Source organism: Saccostrea echinata, unplaced genomic scaffold, assembly GCF_033153115.1.
Source record: "Saccostrea echinata isolate AGI-Se365-2 ecotype Australia unplaced genomic scaffold, CSIRO_AGI_Sech_v1 ptg000005l, whole genome shotgun sequence".
In the NCBI taxonomy this organism is placed as follows: Eukaryota; Metazoa; Mollusca; class Bivalvia; order Ostreida; family Ostreidae; genus Saccostrea; species Saccostrea echinata.
Window position 1 is genome coordinate 7,973,628 of NW_026889754.1, and position 17,023 is coordinate 7,990,650.

Below are 17,023 nucleotides of genomic sequence, written 5' to 3' on the forward strand. Positions count from 1 at the left end.
AGTGTTACTTTCCCCGTACTTTTAATTAAAGATGAAATTAGAACTAAAATATTCATTATAACTATGAAATAATAAAAATACTTGCGTGAGCAGATCAAATAAATAGTCTACAGAAAATGTTTTGTTTCCATGGTAACCAATTTGTAATTCGTAGAAAAATGAAAGAGAACTTTGAAAATTTTGAATTTCCTTACAAGTCGCTCGTTTTGACTGACAAATATTAAAGAAATTTTAACTCTAGTATTTTTTAATCTTAATATTTTATCATACACAACACTATGAATGTTAAATATTGTTTTGAAATTCTTTTCAAATTATATTAGCTGTAAAATATATAGCATACATGTACAGATTAGTTTGATGGTCACTTTCATAGCTCAAATATTCATTTAAAATCTACATTTTCTAAGCTTTAACACCACCTCCCTCACCTCCTCCCCCCCCCCCCCCCCCAACCACACACACAAAGAAGCTTTAGAAAATTCAACTTACATATTGAAAGTACTGTCATCATTTTACGTGTGAAGACTCAAGATGTGTTCAAATGAGTTTGTTTTTACTGACTGATAGCTTTAAACACCATCTGCATGAACCTGGAAGTTGTCCTGTATCACCATAAACCTAAAAAAAAATCAAATTAAAAAATGGTGCAATAATTTATCAGCATCAAAAGCACCTAAAACATTCACAGACAGACATCAAACACACACAATCCTACCACATTGCTTTTATGCCCATAATTTGATATCAATTGAAAATTATGAAATTGCACTGATTAGTCTCAACATTGATAAATTACATGTAAATTAATAATACAGGTAAAAAGCATGTTTACTGACAATAATTATACATTGACAGATACATGTAATGCAGTTAATACATGTAAAATATAAAAAATATTAGTGTGCATGTTCACGCACACACAGCTTAACTTCCACAGAACTGTAGCCTGACCAACTTCTTTGAAAGAATGCACATGTATACTATGTCCTCATTCATGTAATTCTATTCCATGAAATTAAAAGTTTTCATTTATAAATATTGTAAAAAGGCATGGAAACCTTTTTTTTTCTTTATCTCTTTCATAAAATGACAAGTGCATATCACCTACATACTGCAAGACTCTGCACTAGGTAGCACTAAGCAGTTTCTATAACTTACTGCCACTCTACTTTCTCTTTGACCTTGAACTTCACTGAATACCGATTCCGACCTCATTTGTGAATTTTTGTGTATTGAAAATAAACAATAGTGGTGGATGTACTTCTAAAATAACTGTTCTTTTTTTAAATATCTATTAATGGCTCTGAATTAATAAACTGTATAAAATCGATACATTTAATTTACATGCTACATGTACATGTGTACACAATGGAAGATATGAGCATAAGCTGTCTGTTCCTAAGGGGGTAAGGAGGGGGGGGGGGGCTATTAACAAATCAATTTCTTTCAAAATATGTATAAACAAATTAAAATGTGCTTCCTTCATTAATTTAAACAATTGGAAATGATAGTAAACACCGAGTTAAAAACAAAATTAAGATCTATGAGAATTTTCTCTTACCACATATAGGCTCCACATATTGGGTACAGTCCACTAATTGTTTTCTCATAGGCGGCAATGTTAACGTTTCTTCACATAGCAATGTCCCTAATTTTCGTTCAGCAGTGAGTGACCCCTCAATCAAAGCACATCAAGTTGTCTTTCCTTGGTTAAAATCTCGAGGTGGCATGTCAGATTCGTTTTCCGGCAAAATGCGTCTGTCTGCGTTAACCTCTGAAAATGAAAGTGAAAGTAGGGGAATTCCAGACTTCTCACTGGTGTTGTAATACATAAATAATTCTGCTGATCTTATTGATAAATTACATCTGCCAAGGTTTTTTGCAAGGGAACATACTCCTTATCAACAAGTATGAGGCTCAGTTTAATACATTATCACAGTTTTTTTATTCAGGTCTGCAAATTAAAGAACTTGTAATTTTTTCTGCACTACTTTCTTCCCCTACCGATTCTAAAAATAATTAGAGGTATGTACCCACTTACACTACTCCTCCTAAATCAGCTGGTAATAACATCATTATCCTCGAATTCAAGAAAAATCTGGTAATAAATTAGTTGGAATGATGATGATAAAACTATTCTTATCAGACATAATATAAGACACTTCTATTTTCCCAAAGAATACACAAAAAACAGGTGACATTTTCTGAATTGTTTACCTGTACTTCGATAGAAATTCTCCTCCTACTTGCTCGCACCCAAGCTTTTATGACACTCAATTTATCCATCGTAAGTCGGAGAACCCTTCGGCTTTGTACAACTGCTTAAACTTTCCTTATACGCTTTGTGTAAACCATAAACATGCATTTAACCCAATACACATCTCCATGTGTGAGGTACCCGGAAGTTAATATTATCGAAAAATCTCGCGAGTCTGATTGAACACAAACTAATAAACACCACAAAAAAAATCACATCTTACCTCCACTTTGCAGCTGTTGGTTTGTTTGCGTTTTCTGGCTACGGGTGCTTTTCATAAATTGATCGGGGACAGTGTAAATGTTTCTGAGTGTACGGTCGGTAGATGTTGCCTTTCTGTGACTCAGGAAATCAACGACATTCGGCAAGACTTTATCATGTTTCCAAGGGACCAAACAGCCAGATAAACAAAACAAGAATTTTTGAAGATCGCAGGTAACTAGCCACTCAGCGTCTGCTCTTTCTTGCTTTCAATTTCAGAATATGTACAAGAGGAATAACTCTTGGACTATCCTATGCTTTAGCAATCGTACATTGAGAAGGCGACTTGAAATAGAACGTTTTTTAATCTGTTTTATCGTAATGAAATCTAATATTTTATTGCAAAAAGCATTGTGAGCATGTAGAAAAAAATAAAACGGAACATCATTCAAAAGAAATGCAATATCAGTAATGTCTGTAAGCGAATGTATTTATGTATTATTATTTATGAGAAATTCCAAATATTGTCATCCATGTAGTGACTAACGGATTTAACACCAAATATTTCAAAGTATTCAACTGTTCAAAGCTGAAAAGTGAATTTAGATTGTTGATTATTTTGGACATATAAAAGCATATACAGTAAGTGTTTTGTTATCTGTTACCCTTAACCCCCCCCCCCTTTAAAAATATAAGACGAAGAAAAACGATTTGAGAAGGGCAGGGTTGGATCCTCCTTTTTATAACAATTTCTAGAAAATTTACTAGACATTAATATTTTTATAAATCATTCCTCATAAACATAACGAAATTATTATCAATCAGTTAGTATTGCCATCAGTATAAGAAAATTTTAACGGATTTAAAAAAAAAACAAACATGTTAATCCTGTGCTTTTGACCAACACAACTAGAAAACTGACCAGTCAGCAAGGGCCCCGCCGAGGGGTAGAAATATAAGGGTGCAGCTTACAGAATGAGAATTTTAACTGATTACAAAAATTTACAAATATATGAAGGAGAATATGCAATAACAACTGTATTTATAAAATTTCAAGATAATTCCTAAATATCCAACAACCTGTAAAGAGTATTCCTGTATTTACATACCGGTAAGGCAGTAAAAAACATATCTATAATAACTCAATTAAATGTATATTTAAACAAAAATAAAGCATGTGTTTTATAAAATGCCAGCCTTCAGTGAATACAAATATCACCCAGACTTGACCTTAACTTCAAAACAAACATCAGTTGCAGACAAAGGTTAATTTATCTTAAGTGACAAATAAAGATAAGACTGGAAAAATTTCTGCCCCAGACAAGATAATTAATCACTGGGGATTAATTGTACTACTCTCTCATCCTTTTCTTTCAAGTTTACAATATTATTGGACTACCCGTTAAAATTAATAGTATTTTTGAATTTACATACGGCAGCCAAAAAAAAAAATGAATAAATAAAATAAATAAAAAAAAGAAAACAAAAAAAAACATATCTTTATGTATATCTTGTTTTTAGAATTCAATAAATTCATAACTCATTGTATATTTTACCAAAATAAAGTATGAACATTATTTAAATCCACATATCAGAGAATGTAAACATCATTCAGAATTGACCTTAACTTCAAAACAAACTTCATATGCAGACAGAGGATGTTAATTAATCTCAATTTGACAGCAACAGATAATGCTTTGGATTTTCTTCAGGAGGAAAGTTAATTAATCCCATGGGACTAGTTGCAGCTTTCGTAGTTTACAATATTAGGAACATTCTCAGCAGTTATCTCTCTTTGCCCTGGCATTCATTCTAATGTAAAGTTAAGGAATCTACCCCAACACCCCAGCTCCAAACTGGATGACATAGAGAACCAAACTTAGCATCAAAATATGTCTTACTGCCTCTTCAACCAACATACCAAATTTGAACTTAATTGGTCAACTACAAAAAAAGTTATTAGAAAAAAAAAACAGAAAATTTGTGGACGGAAGAATGACAGACAGACAGACAGACGGACAGACAGAGAGAGTGATTACTATAGGGCACCCGCAAATCCTTGCGGGGCCCTAATTAGTTACATGTAAGCAGATGTTACAAATTACGCTGCTTTTATTTCATCATTACTTACTTTATTCTATATAAAGACTCAAAATTCTATTTATTAATACACTACATGTAGTAGATTGGGGTGTTACATTTTAAAAATCAAATGATATTTTTAAATTTCAAACTTCCTATACTTGTACATGCAAAAGCACACCTTACATGTGTGCTAAAACTGTAATTAAATATAGTCTGTGTGCTTTCCAAATTAATGTTGATCATGCTAAATAACTGATTAATACATCAATGATATTAACTTTTTTAAAACACATGATCAGAAATTTTCAATACAAGACTCCCAAATGTCTCGGGTGTGTAGATGGGACGTTTGTGAATATACAGGGCCTTTCAAAAAACGAACCAGACTTTGTGAATCGGAAAGGATTTCATTCATTGAATGTGCAGGTGATCGTATTAAATTTCGATTTCAAAAGATAACCGATGCATTTGTATCCTTTATCCTCAATACTTTAAGTAACACGTGTAAATTTATTAAATAAATGGTGTGTGATGCAAAATTTCGTATTACCAGTGTTTGTGCCAATTGGCCGGGCAGTGTGCATGACAATAGGATCTGGAGAGAATCAGCACTCTGCAGACAATTTGAAAGGGGTATATTTTTAACTGTCACTTGTAAAATCTTTATACAGCTCAGGAACGCAGCATCGTTTTTGGAAAGGGGGGGGGGCAGCCAGAGAAAAATAATTCAACTTACCTGAAAAAAAAACTTGAGAAGCAAAAAAAGGGGGGTGGATTTTCCAAACTCGAAAATCTTATTTCGTGTGTGTGGGGGGAGGGGGGGTCCATCTTCTTTCAGTACCAACTTATTTCAGTACCTTTTTTTTCTCATACACTACTGCATCATTTCCCTTATTTGACTTTTCTGCAACAAAAATTGGGGGGGGGGCGGTTTTTCAATGAACATTTTCAATAGTAAAGATTATGTTTAGAAAAAAAGTGGGAGGGGGTCCCCCCCCCCCCCCGGTGCTACATGTACGTGCCTGTACCTATCTCAAGACAAAAGTTACATAATTACTCATGTATATAATCATTTCCTTTTTAACTTCAGGTGAGCACAAAGGCCTCCTTCTAGGAGACTCAGGGTATCCATGTCGCAGGTTTCTGATGACTCCAAATCTCAGCCCAACTACAGAGGCCCTGCAGAGGTTCAACTCATCCCTCTGTAGAACACGTGTGCTAGTCGAGCAGAGTTTCGCATCCTTAAAAAGCGTTTTTCCTGTCTTTCAGGGAACACGTAGGTAATGAATTTTGTTTAAACTGCGTCAAGAATTTTCACTTCTTATATCATGTTTTGTCACTTTGTTATATGTACACTTTCAGAACATGTCCAGTCCAATTCTTTTTTAGGGAATGAATTCTTATTACTTGTAGAGCTATCTTTTATGTGTTTTATATCATTTTTACTCAATTAGACGAGAGGGAAGATATTTTATACTTTTATCTTACAACATCTTTAAAAATATTTATGTTTTAAAATCTTTGAAATTTTGACAACGGGCAGAAATTATAGGACGTCTGTTCGAGATACAAGAGGCATCCTTTATTTAAATTGCAGATGATGGACAATGAAATGGAATACGAAATCAAAAAGCTCTCCACATTTAATTTAAAACAATTTCAAAAATTTACAGGTTCAGGAAGCAGTGCTCCTTTATTTTTCATTGGAGATTTTTCTTACTCCATAATCGGAACTGCCACCTCGGAGGATTTGCAAATGGTTGCCAGTCGGGTTTACAGCATCATTAGACGAGACCAGAATCTAACTGAACCCCTTTTAAGTCACGTAAAGTATTTCAAATCGAACACAGTCGATACAAAGTGAACAACTTATCAACGGCACTCGGGAAAACTTGAAAAGGATGTAAAAGTTGCTAAACATATAGCTGACGTTCAGAATAATGCAGAGAAAACGTTTAGTTTGACATTACTGGCTCAGAATATTTCTTCATATTATCATAATATTAATAAAATACAAAGGGCTATGATAATTTTTAAAAAGGATACATATCATCAGTTTTCACTCCGGACTTCGAATTTCATTAAGCTTTGGATAAAATAACAGAAAAGACAAAAGACAGCGTCGGCAACAAAGAGCTTCTACACCGCAACGTTAATTTTTACAGAAGGCAAGGAACCATTGTCCGTTATCAGCGCTACAGTCAATATGGTTAACAGTAAAATTTATCATGGGCATGAAATCGAAAGAAACACTTTATGAGGGAAAACCATTTATCCTTCTTGGTACAATGGATTCTAATCACGCGACGACGACTGCTAACCTACAGAATTTTTTAGTGGAGCACAGATTTTTATCCGGAATGAAATATGCATTGCCTTCTACAGATGCTTTACGGAGTTCTTGTCAAATAATGGGAGAATGTATTAATGGGTTTAGTTTATTATAGAATGGATGAATCAACTGATTGTATATCAGAATTATTGAGAAACAATAAAGAGCCGATCCAAAACAATTGCGAGTTTTATTTATTAAAGGATCATTTACAGTAAGACATTCTTTTTCAGCCCATGAAATGTTGGTAACTGGAAGAGAAAATTTAACTCAAGTGTTTGAAAATGGTTGAAGGGAAATACCTGGATGCTCCTACTGTATGATTACAGTCCCCTTGTACCGTTCAATATGTTACCAACTTGGTACATATATAACCAGTTAGATTTTGGTTATAACGTTATAAATCTACTTCATGGACTATATCCGTTGTTTCAGCGTAAACGGGGAAGAAGGAATGTTGGCGTGTAATACAGTAGCGGCGCTGTGGGGCCGTAATACAATGTAAACGAGAAAGGTGCCGTATTCCTTATGGTCTTCCAATATGAAGTCCAAGAACTGCTAAAATTAGGTTTCCGTTTATTATAGACGATGGTAAATAACAATCAACATGAATTCAGCAATAGTTTACAAGTCGTAACCGAGTTGGATGTGGCCAGTAGAGCATCGGGCCTCCAAACTGAAGAAGGAATAATGGACATAGTTTTTTGTTAGATAGAGAGTAAACAATAATTGAATTATGACACTGGCTGAATTAATTGATGGACATGTGTTTCTTTCATATAATGGACATAAAAGACATTACTAAATAATTATATAAACAAAGTTATTGATACAAGATTAACAGGTCCCGAGGCATTTACACCTAACGAGTATCAATTCTTTTAACAGTCACTTAAAAGGCAATTGGAATGTCTTAATCCTGCTTCAAAGAGAATGAGACACAATCAACTAAATAACAGACATACAATGATAATAGATAGAGAATTCAACAGATAAACGTCCAAATTTAGTAAAATATTTTCAAAAGTTATTTATTTCAAAAACGTTAATTTTGCTCGGTGATACAGACTTCTTCAGAAATCTGTCATGGAGACAGTTTAGCAGAAGACGAGTATCAACATTTCACTAATCCGAGAATGCTGAAGAAATATTTCGTGGAAGTTAAGAGGTAACAGAATTCAACTATGGTTTTACAACAGGCAAGGATGATAAAATTTCAAAGAATGACTTTCATGACCAAAAAAAACAACAACAAACAAACAAACATTTTGTGGCTGTAGACAAGGATGATGATTTCAGGATGGTTATGGAGAAGGTGAGAAATAATGAAAAAAATATTCAATTGTCTTGACATACCTATTTTTATGCTTAATTACATCAGGCAAACCAGCTTTCAATAATAGACAAAGTTGCATTTGAAGTTCGTGATCTCAAAGAACAGGTATCTGATGTTGAGTCTCGACTTGATTAGCAATACTCGAGAAAGAGTTTCTTTAAATTTACAGGAATTCCTGAAATTCAAAATGAGGATACAACCAAAGTTATTCGGAACACTATCAACAACTGTGTTCTCTGAATACAGGTGCTATCAGCACCACATATGGGACCTCCTCTCACATGTAAGGAGAGACCGAGAGACATCAGTCTACGCAGGTAAGGGCTACCCATAAATAGAGTTGAAAGAGAGAAAACACAGTAAATGCAGTGGCTTTAACGGAGTATGCCAAAATGTTTAGAAGCATAAAGTGGAGATATTTCCTTTCTATTATGATATTTCAGTTGACCCCGCAAAGGGACAAAGCTTTCTGCGAAATCTTGATGTCCAATTAGTTATCCGAATGAAATGAGTACGTGTTGTAAAACTACTTGCATTTTGTTTAAGTCAAGTCGTTCTATAACTGACTCGTGTGCAAACGGTTAATTTAGTCGTCCCGACTGTCCCGGATTTCAGGTTTTATTGATTGATTGTATGTTTTACGTCCCAATCGATGATTTTTCACTCATATAGAGACGTCACCATATACCAGTGAAGGGCTTCTATTTTTTTTTTACCTTTACTTGGCACTTAGGGCGATTGAGCAGTGAGGGATCTTTATTGTGCCAACGCCTGTCGTGACACGGGCCTCTGTTTTTAAGGTCTCATCCGAAGGACCCGCAACTTTCACTTCAAAGTGCCGAGCGCATGGCCAAGGAACAGTTGCTACCCATTTTTTTTTTTTTATCGATTTAGGTCAGTCGCGGCCGAGATTTGAACTTATCTTTATTATCGATTCACTGAATTTCTTGAAATTTTTCAGGCTCATTTTCTAGGTTGCTACTAATGGCATAATCATGTTATTCAATTTGCGAATGGATTAAGTTTGACGTTGTACACGTTAACGTCATTACCTTTGTAAAACATTTTAAGCACTATGTAGTTATATAAATTTGATTTTAATGATAAAAACCATTACGTCTAAAATTGGCTTTTTCACAGAAAGCGAATTGAATAACATGAGTAAACACCAACGCAAGTTGTGTTTTTCTTTCTATAGAATGCAAGTGATCAAAATCCATAATAAATACCAGGTATTAAGAGCGAATGGAATAACATGAGAGTAGTATAAGGCGCCTAGATAGCTGGGTCAACTGAGTGCACTTTTTAGCCCTGAAGGGATGGCTGGGTCAACTGAGTGCACTTTTTAGCCCTGAAGGGATGGCTGGGTCAACTGAGTGCACTTTTGGGCCCTGGGGGATGGCTGGGTCAACTCAGTGCACCCCCGGGGTCAAGGTCAGAGATCTGGAAAAATCCACACGCGCTCAGCACGTTCTAAGATATGAGATGTGAGATCTGGAAAAACCTGCACGCGCTCAGCACTCACCTGGAAAAACCTAGCCATTATGACGTCATACACTGTATAAGTATTGCATGTGTCTGACTTGAAGCTCATTCTGTTGTCAGTTCCATCACCTGTCGACATGGATTCTGCTGTGAAAAAACTGTTACATGCCCAGCAACTGATGAGATGGAGAAGACGGGCGAAAGTGTTAGAAAGAATTATTTACAACAATAAAAACAGAGAATTAGCGCTCAGAAAAAGAAATGCGAGAATATTAGAGAGAATGCAGAGAGCCCAAGTCCAACAAGAACAACAAAGGACTGTGTCGGATGAAGAACCACACTCATCAGCCCATTCACCACCCCAGAAGCCAAAGGCCATTTCCCAATACTATCAAGTGAGACTGAAACAAGCCAAGCATTCCAGAAAATTTAAAGCGCATGAAGATGTCTACAGTGTGAATTTTAAGGAATTTCCAGAGGAGGAAAACAGAGGCTTTATTCGGCGATTATTTAGAGACATGCTGCAAAATGTCAAATATCAAATGCAGTGTAATCCTAACGATTACCTACGCCTGAACATACGCCATCCTTCTCTGGATTCCGACATTTGGTACGAGTTTACGCCATGTAAACATTTAAACGAGGACGTCATTTTAGACAAAATAGAAGCCGTTCAACAATCCAAGAAGGATTTTAAACTGGGAGACGGGGCCATGGAATTCGACATGTTTCGGGTCAAGTATCCGGAAGGGAGTGGTGGAGACAAAACCAAACATCTGATGGTGAACAAGGAGAGTTTTAAGAAGGGAAAAAGAAGTATCGTTCAGATCGACAATCCCTGGGATAAATTTTGTTTAGCTCGAGCCATCGTAGTCACCCGGTTATACAGTGAAAAACCTGAACACCCAGACCCCGAATGGGAAAAATGATGGAAACGCATGAGACTAGGAGATACTCAATCATTAAATCAGAAACGAGAAGCTATAACCCTCATGGAACAAGCCGGGTGTGATATCCATCGGCCTTGTGGACCCGAAGAATGGGGGAAATTACAACAAGTGTTAGCCCCATGCTATCGATTGAAAATATTCCAGTTCAAGTCCACCTCCTCTAAACTCAGTTTAGAGCCCGTTTACAAAGGCTACGGAGAGGGAACTTGTTTGAATGTCCTGTTAAACGACCATCATTACGATGCCATCATATCTATGCCTGGTGTGACGGGCAATCAATACTACTGTGATCATTGCGACGTGGGCTACAGTCATATTAAACACCATCGTACCCAGTGCCCTCACCGATGTTCCTTTTGTTTAACTAACACTCCCTGCCCTCCAGACGGGAGCCGCATTCAATGTAGCCAGTGCCAGGGATTTTTTCAGAGTAGGACTTGCTACGAAAATCATCTGCAACCTCACAGTAACAATACGGCCACCACGGTATGCAGTTTAATGGGACGATGTAGGCACTGTCAGAAATGGATGCCTAAAAAATTACTCCCTCATCATCATTGCGGAGGACAGAAACAATGTAAGATCTGTAAGAAAACCGTAGACACGGATCATCAGTGCTACGTTCAACTCAAGCCCAAAAAAAATCATTCATTCTGAAAAGTGTCCAAGTCAGACGTGTTTTAAAAGATGCAGTATCGTTGGTATTGTGAGAGCCCCGTCACTCAGTTTATTTACATGCAAGGAGGGTGGATGAAAACTAAACTAGGAGCGATCCTGGATTTCTTTGAAAATCATCCAGGACATTCCCTGGAAAACGTGTGGCTGGAAAAAAGAGTCAAAATCCCGCATCCTAAAGGAACTAGAGTGAGGGTGAAATTCAACCAGCATTACGAGCAATATAAATGGGTCAGCTGTACTCATCCTATGAATCGTTCGACACCGATGACCCTGGTTCTGAACGAAAGTCTCTGGTACTCCGACATAGCAGAGTGTGTGAGACATTTTTTCAAGATGAAGAAAAAAGAACTGACATTTTCAGATTATCACGACGTTAAACAGTATGTGTATTGTCGCATCCCCTTTTCCCAGATCAAAGACAATATGGAAAAGGAAGGACCTGGTGTTTTGGACAGAGTGATTGATTACAGATCAGAAGAAGAAGAAGAAGAAGAAAAAGTGTAAAAAAAAAAAAAAAAATAGATTCAATAAAATTAAAAAAATAAGAAAAAAAAAGTGTTGTTATAAATAGAAGGGTCCTAAGTTATTTTGTCTCAGTATCTCACTGAACATGGCCGAGAGCAGTGGTTTTTACATGACTTTACCCAGTGATGGGTCCATGCAATCTTTTCCGAGTAATACGACGGCTCAATTTAAAACCTTATTACCACAAACAGTAGATTTAACAGATGGACAATGGGAAGTGGCTTTAACAGAATTGATGTATCCCATTTCATTGAAAAACATCGCCGAAGAGGAAGCTTATTTTGACATCCTGCTTCCTCAGTTTTATGTTCCAAAAGTCCAAGAACCTAATGTGTTTAGATGGGGCAGATTTAAAATGAAAACCATAGAGGCCATGCCATTAAGCGAATGTCCTGTACTGTTAGATTGGGCCCATACTGAATTTGGTAATCTCATAACGAAAGACCAGAAGATAGAAATTAAGCGAATTCACTTTAGACCGGGGCCTTACATTCATCCCATGGCTTTAACAAGTGAAATCAGTCTTGGACTGGAAAGAACTTTGAAAAAATTATGGAAGTTTTTGGGTGATTCTAAAAAAGAGGGTGATTCTAAAAAAGAGAATGCCATGAAATTAGCCTATCATGACAAATATGATAAAGTGATGTATCACTTTAACGGGAGAGAACTTAAAAAATATCCCTTTTGCATTCGTTTTCCCACAGCCTTAGCTTATAAGTTAGGAATAGAAAGTAAGAAGGTGATGCTTCAGAACGATACAGAAACCAAATGGATCAACGTTAGTTACATGGGTAACAATACCGTAGATTTATATGAAAATCTGAAATCCATGTACGTGTATTGTGACTTGATTGAACCCCAGACGGTAGGATCCAATGCCTTGAAATTGTTAAGAGTGGTTCCTTGTACACTCAATCTGGAAGATAAAAAACAAGCTAAATGGGAACCCGTTAGAGCGGAATATTTGAAACTGAGTAAAAAACATTTCGATAGCATTGAGATTCATATCATGACTCCTTTAGGGACTCCCATGCCTTTTTTAAGTGGAAAATCGGTCGTGAAACTTCATTTCAGAAAAGTGTACTGAGATGAGTGTACATCTTTTTTGTTACATCCTATTGGGAGTGATGACTTGTCTGATATGCTGTCTGTATTGTATTCAACCCTAAGACAGGAGGGGTATAAAAAGGAGTCACTGGAGTGCATTTAGGTCAGTCTGACACGAGTCATGAAAACATGCAGTATCATCCCGGATTATTGAGACAAAGAGGACACGGACAGTTTGTCTATCATAGAGGTTTATTACGTCAAAAAGGACACGGTATTTTAGGATCCTTGTTTAAAGTAGCAGCTCCCTTAATAGGAGGATTATTTGGAGGAGGCCAACAGCAACCACCCCCACCCTATTATTATCCACCCCAAAACTATCAAAGAGGGGAAGGATTTTTTACGGATTTACTGAAATCGGGGGCTAAACACGCCTTGACCGCTGCTGCTAGAACGGGGTTAGACGTGTTAGAAAATAAGAGATCTTTAAAAGACGCTGTCAAAACTCACGGAGTACAAGCCCTGAAAAACACTTCGGGAATGGTGAAACAAAGAATGAATCTAGGAGGTACTAAGAAAAGAAGAAGAAAGAGAATGAAAAAACAGAGGGGATCGGGAATGGTGATTAAAATAATAAGAAGAAAAAGACGACAGAGAGGCAGAGGATTTTTTACGGATTTACTGAAATCGGGGGCTAAACACGCCTTGACCGCTGCTGCTAGAACGGGGTTAGACTGTTAGAAAATAAGAGATCTTTAAAAGACGCTGTCAAAACTCACGGAGTACAAGCCCTGAAAAACACTTCGGGAATGGTGAAACAAAGAATGAATCTAGGAGGTACTAAGAAAAGAAGAAGAAAGAGAATGAAAAAACAGAGGGGATCGGGAATGGTGATTAAAATAATAAGAAAAAGACGACAGAGAGGCAGAGGATTTTTTTTTACAGATTTACTGAAAACGGGAGCTAAACATGCCTTGACCGCTGCTGCTAGAACGGGGTTAGACGTGTTAGAAAATAAGAGATCTTTAAAAGACGCTGTAAAAACTCACGGAGTACAAGCCCTGAAAAATACTTCGGGAATGGTGAAACAAAGAATGAATCTAGGAGGTAGTAAGAAAAGAAGAAAAAAGACACCTGTGTTAGCCCGAGGAGGTCCTAAGAGAAAAAGAAAAAAACAAGGAGGAATTCAGACTAAGAAAACACGTCCTTTAGATATCTTTGATTGAGACACACTATAAATAGGGGAGTCGAGTGAGATTGACCTTCATTTGTGAAAAATCAATCTTAGTAGACAGACATCATGTTGCAACCAGATTCCTGTGCGTGTGGGATGAACAATTTACAATTGTTCCTAGTCCCCCCGACTAATATTGCTTTAGAAGACTCCAAATGGGAAGAATATTACCCCATTTCTAGTACTTTAGATTCGGATACGGCTCCCATTGAATTTGAAATTAAAGGACAAGGAGATCAATATCTGGATTTATCTCAAACGTATGTTCAAATGGTGTGCAAATTTACCAAAGACGATGGTACTAATCTGACTGGGGGTGGAAATATTTGCGCCCCGGTGAATAATATCTTACATTCCTTGTTTGCGGAAATCGATCTCAATGTCAATGGAAAAATAGTGACTCCTGGAACAGATACTTATCCTTACAAAGCTTATCTGGAGAAATTACTTTCTTACAAACCCAGAACTTTAATGACCCAGATGAGAGCCTGTAGTCTGTGGGAAAAAGATACGGCAGGACACATGGACGAAGTGAGGGTAGCAGACCTTGGAGTGGCTCAAAATAAGACATTTGATGTAACCAAGGGTTTACTGGGTGCTGCCGATACTGTGGTCATTGACGAACCTATCGTCCCAGAGTTACCGGCCAATTCTAGAAACGAAGGATTTAGAAAACGTCACCAGGCCATCAATGATAGTAAGAAAATAGCCTTGTTTTATCGTTTACATCTGGATTTATTGCAACAAGACCGATTTCTACCCAATGGAGTAGACGTCCGTTTGAGATTTAATCGAGCTAGACCTCAGTTCTATATGATGATCAAAGCAGGAAGTACGGGAAAAGTGAAAATATTGAACATGGTCTTGTGGGTGAGAAAAGTCAAACCCACGGCCGTCATGATGAATGGCATTAATCAAAGTTTGAACACTCATAGAGCTAAATATCCATTGAGAAGAGTGGAAGTGAAAACCTTTACCATACTGACAGGAACTCAATCTAAGATTACGGATCATCTGTTTCAAGGCCAGATGCCTAAACGTCTCATTTTAGGCTTTGTGGAAAATGCGGCTTTTAACGGAGATAAAACTAAAAATCCGTTTCATTTTCAAAACTTTGGGATTAAGAAATTAGATGTCAGTATCAACGGAGAGACCATGAGTACTCGTTGTTTTGAGCCCAATTTCAATGAAGATTTATATCTGAGATCTTATCTGAGTCTATATCAAGCCTTGGGAAAATTAGGAGAAGATTGGGCTCTGGACATCACCCTAGAAGAGTATAAAAACGGATACACTCTGTGGGGCTGGGATTTCAAGAAAGATCAAGAAGCGCAGTCGGACAAATTCCACATCATAGAAACAGGAAATCTGAGAGTGGAAGTCCAGTTTACGAACAATACGGTGAACACCTTAAATTGTGTGGTGTATGCAGAATTCGATAACCTGTTAGAAATTAACAAACAGAGAGAAGTGAGTATTGATTACTAATGGATACGGGACAGTTGAGAGAAGTCTTATCCAGAGAATTAAAGAGTTCTTTTGGTGGAGTGTACCCTTTGGATATATTACCGGATCAATTAAGACTTGGAGAAAAAGCCATCGTGGTGAATACGGATCCTCAAGATCAACCTGGAGAACACTGGGTGTGTCTGTACGTGAGCAGTCCAGTGGTGGAATATTTTGACTCTTATGGATTTCCTCCCTTACAGAAAGAAATTCAAGACTTTATCCAGCGTCATTCTCACCAATGGATTTATAATCCGTATCGATATCAAGATTGGAAGACCGATGTGTGTGGACAATATTGCGTGTATTATTTCCATCAAAGACACAAGTTGAGAAAGAAAGAAGACGAGTGGTTATTTCCCTTTGACCATAGTACAGCCTTACAAAGAGATCATTATGTAGCTCAATGGTTTAAAGACACTTATCATAAAAGACCTACGGGTCATGGACAAACTTGTCAATGTTTCTATCAAAATGTCATGTAATTAATTGTTGTCATCAATAAAAAGAATTGAAAAAAAAAAATAAAAAATCTGTTCTTGTTTTTTTTTTTTTTTTTTTTAAAAAGGGGTTTTCCCCATGATACTAAATATAGATAGAAAAAGGTATATAAAAAAAAGAAAAAGAAAAAAAATAGCCTCATTTGATCATGAGTCTCCAGGAGATACAGGGTGATTTATTAAACATTCCTGTAGAAGCTATCGTACATCAATGTAACTGTTTAACAGTCAGAGCTCATGGATTGAGTCAAAGTATAGCAGATAAATATCCTCAAGCGAATTTGTATGCCACCCGCAGACCTTTAGGGTCTAGAAATTTAGCCTTAGAAGAGGACAGGGATAAGCCAGGAACCATTAGGGTGTTTTCCTCACAAACACCTGTGGTCATTTGTTTATTAGCTCAATGGGATTATGGCAGAGCAAGTCACAGACCTAAAAGAATCTCCACTTATCAGGACACCCCACAAAATAGAGAGCAATGGTTTCAAGCCTGTTTACAAGAATTGGGAAATTTACTTTATAAAACTTTTGCTTTTCCTTACAAGATTGGATGTGGCTTAGCTGGAGGAAATTGGACTCATTATAGACATTATATTGAACAATTTGTACACACTTATGACAAACATGTGTACATTCTTCATAAACATTAACTGTGTGTGTGTGTGTGTGTTTTATGTGATATAAAATAAATCTTTTTTGAAATATATGGGTAGGCGTGATGATATTGAAAGTACCTTTTAGGAATGAAGTGCCATGCTCCAGCCTCCAAAAAGTATATATTTAAAAACAGGAGAAGGTCCACAGCAGTCTGATGCACTCATAAGCAGATCCTTGGGTGGGGCCCAGTAGAAACACTAGGAATTCTTTATTTCCATGCAATCATC

The 17,023-nt window shown here is 36.7% G+C and overlaps 2 protein-coding genes across 2 annotated transcripts; both read left to right on the forward strand.

Moving 5' to 3' along the window:
* Nucleotides 1-10,637: 10,637 nt before the first annotated feature.
* LOC133179605 (uncharacterized) lies at nucleotides 10,638-11,306 on the forward strand. The gene has a single exon (XM_061314318.1). The coding sequence runs from the start codon at nucleotides 10,638-10,640 to the stop codon at nucleotides 11,304-11,306; it is 669 nt and encodes a 222-aa protein (XP_061170302.1).
* A 2,893-nt stretch (nucleotides 11,307-14,199) lies between these two features.
* LOC133179606 (uncharacterized protein F54H12.2-like) lies at nucleotides 14,200-15,621 on the forward strand. The gene has a single exon (XM_061314319.1). It carries the CDS (start codon nucleotides 14,200-14,202, stop codon nucleotides 15,619-15,621), a length of 1,422 nt encoding a protein of 473 aa, XP_061170303.1.
* Nucleotides 15,622-17,023: the final 1,402 nt, after the last annotated feature.

Coding starts and splice junctions, on each gene's coding strand:
- LOC133179605 (XM_061314318.1), top strand. CDS start 10,638: ATGAGACTAGGAGATACTCAATCATTAAATCAGAAACGAGAAGCTATA.
- LOC133179606 (XM_061314319.1), top strand. CDS start 14,200: ATGTTGCAACCAGATTCCTGTGCGTGTGGGATGAACAATTTACAATTG.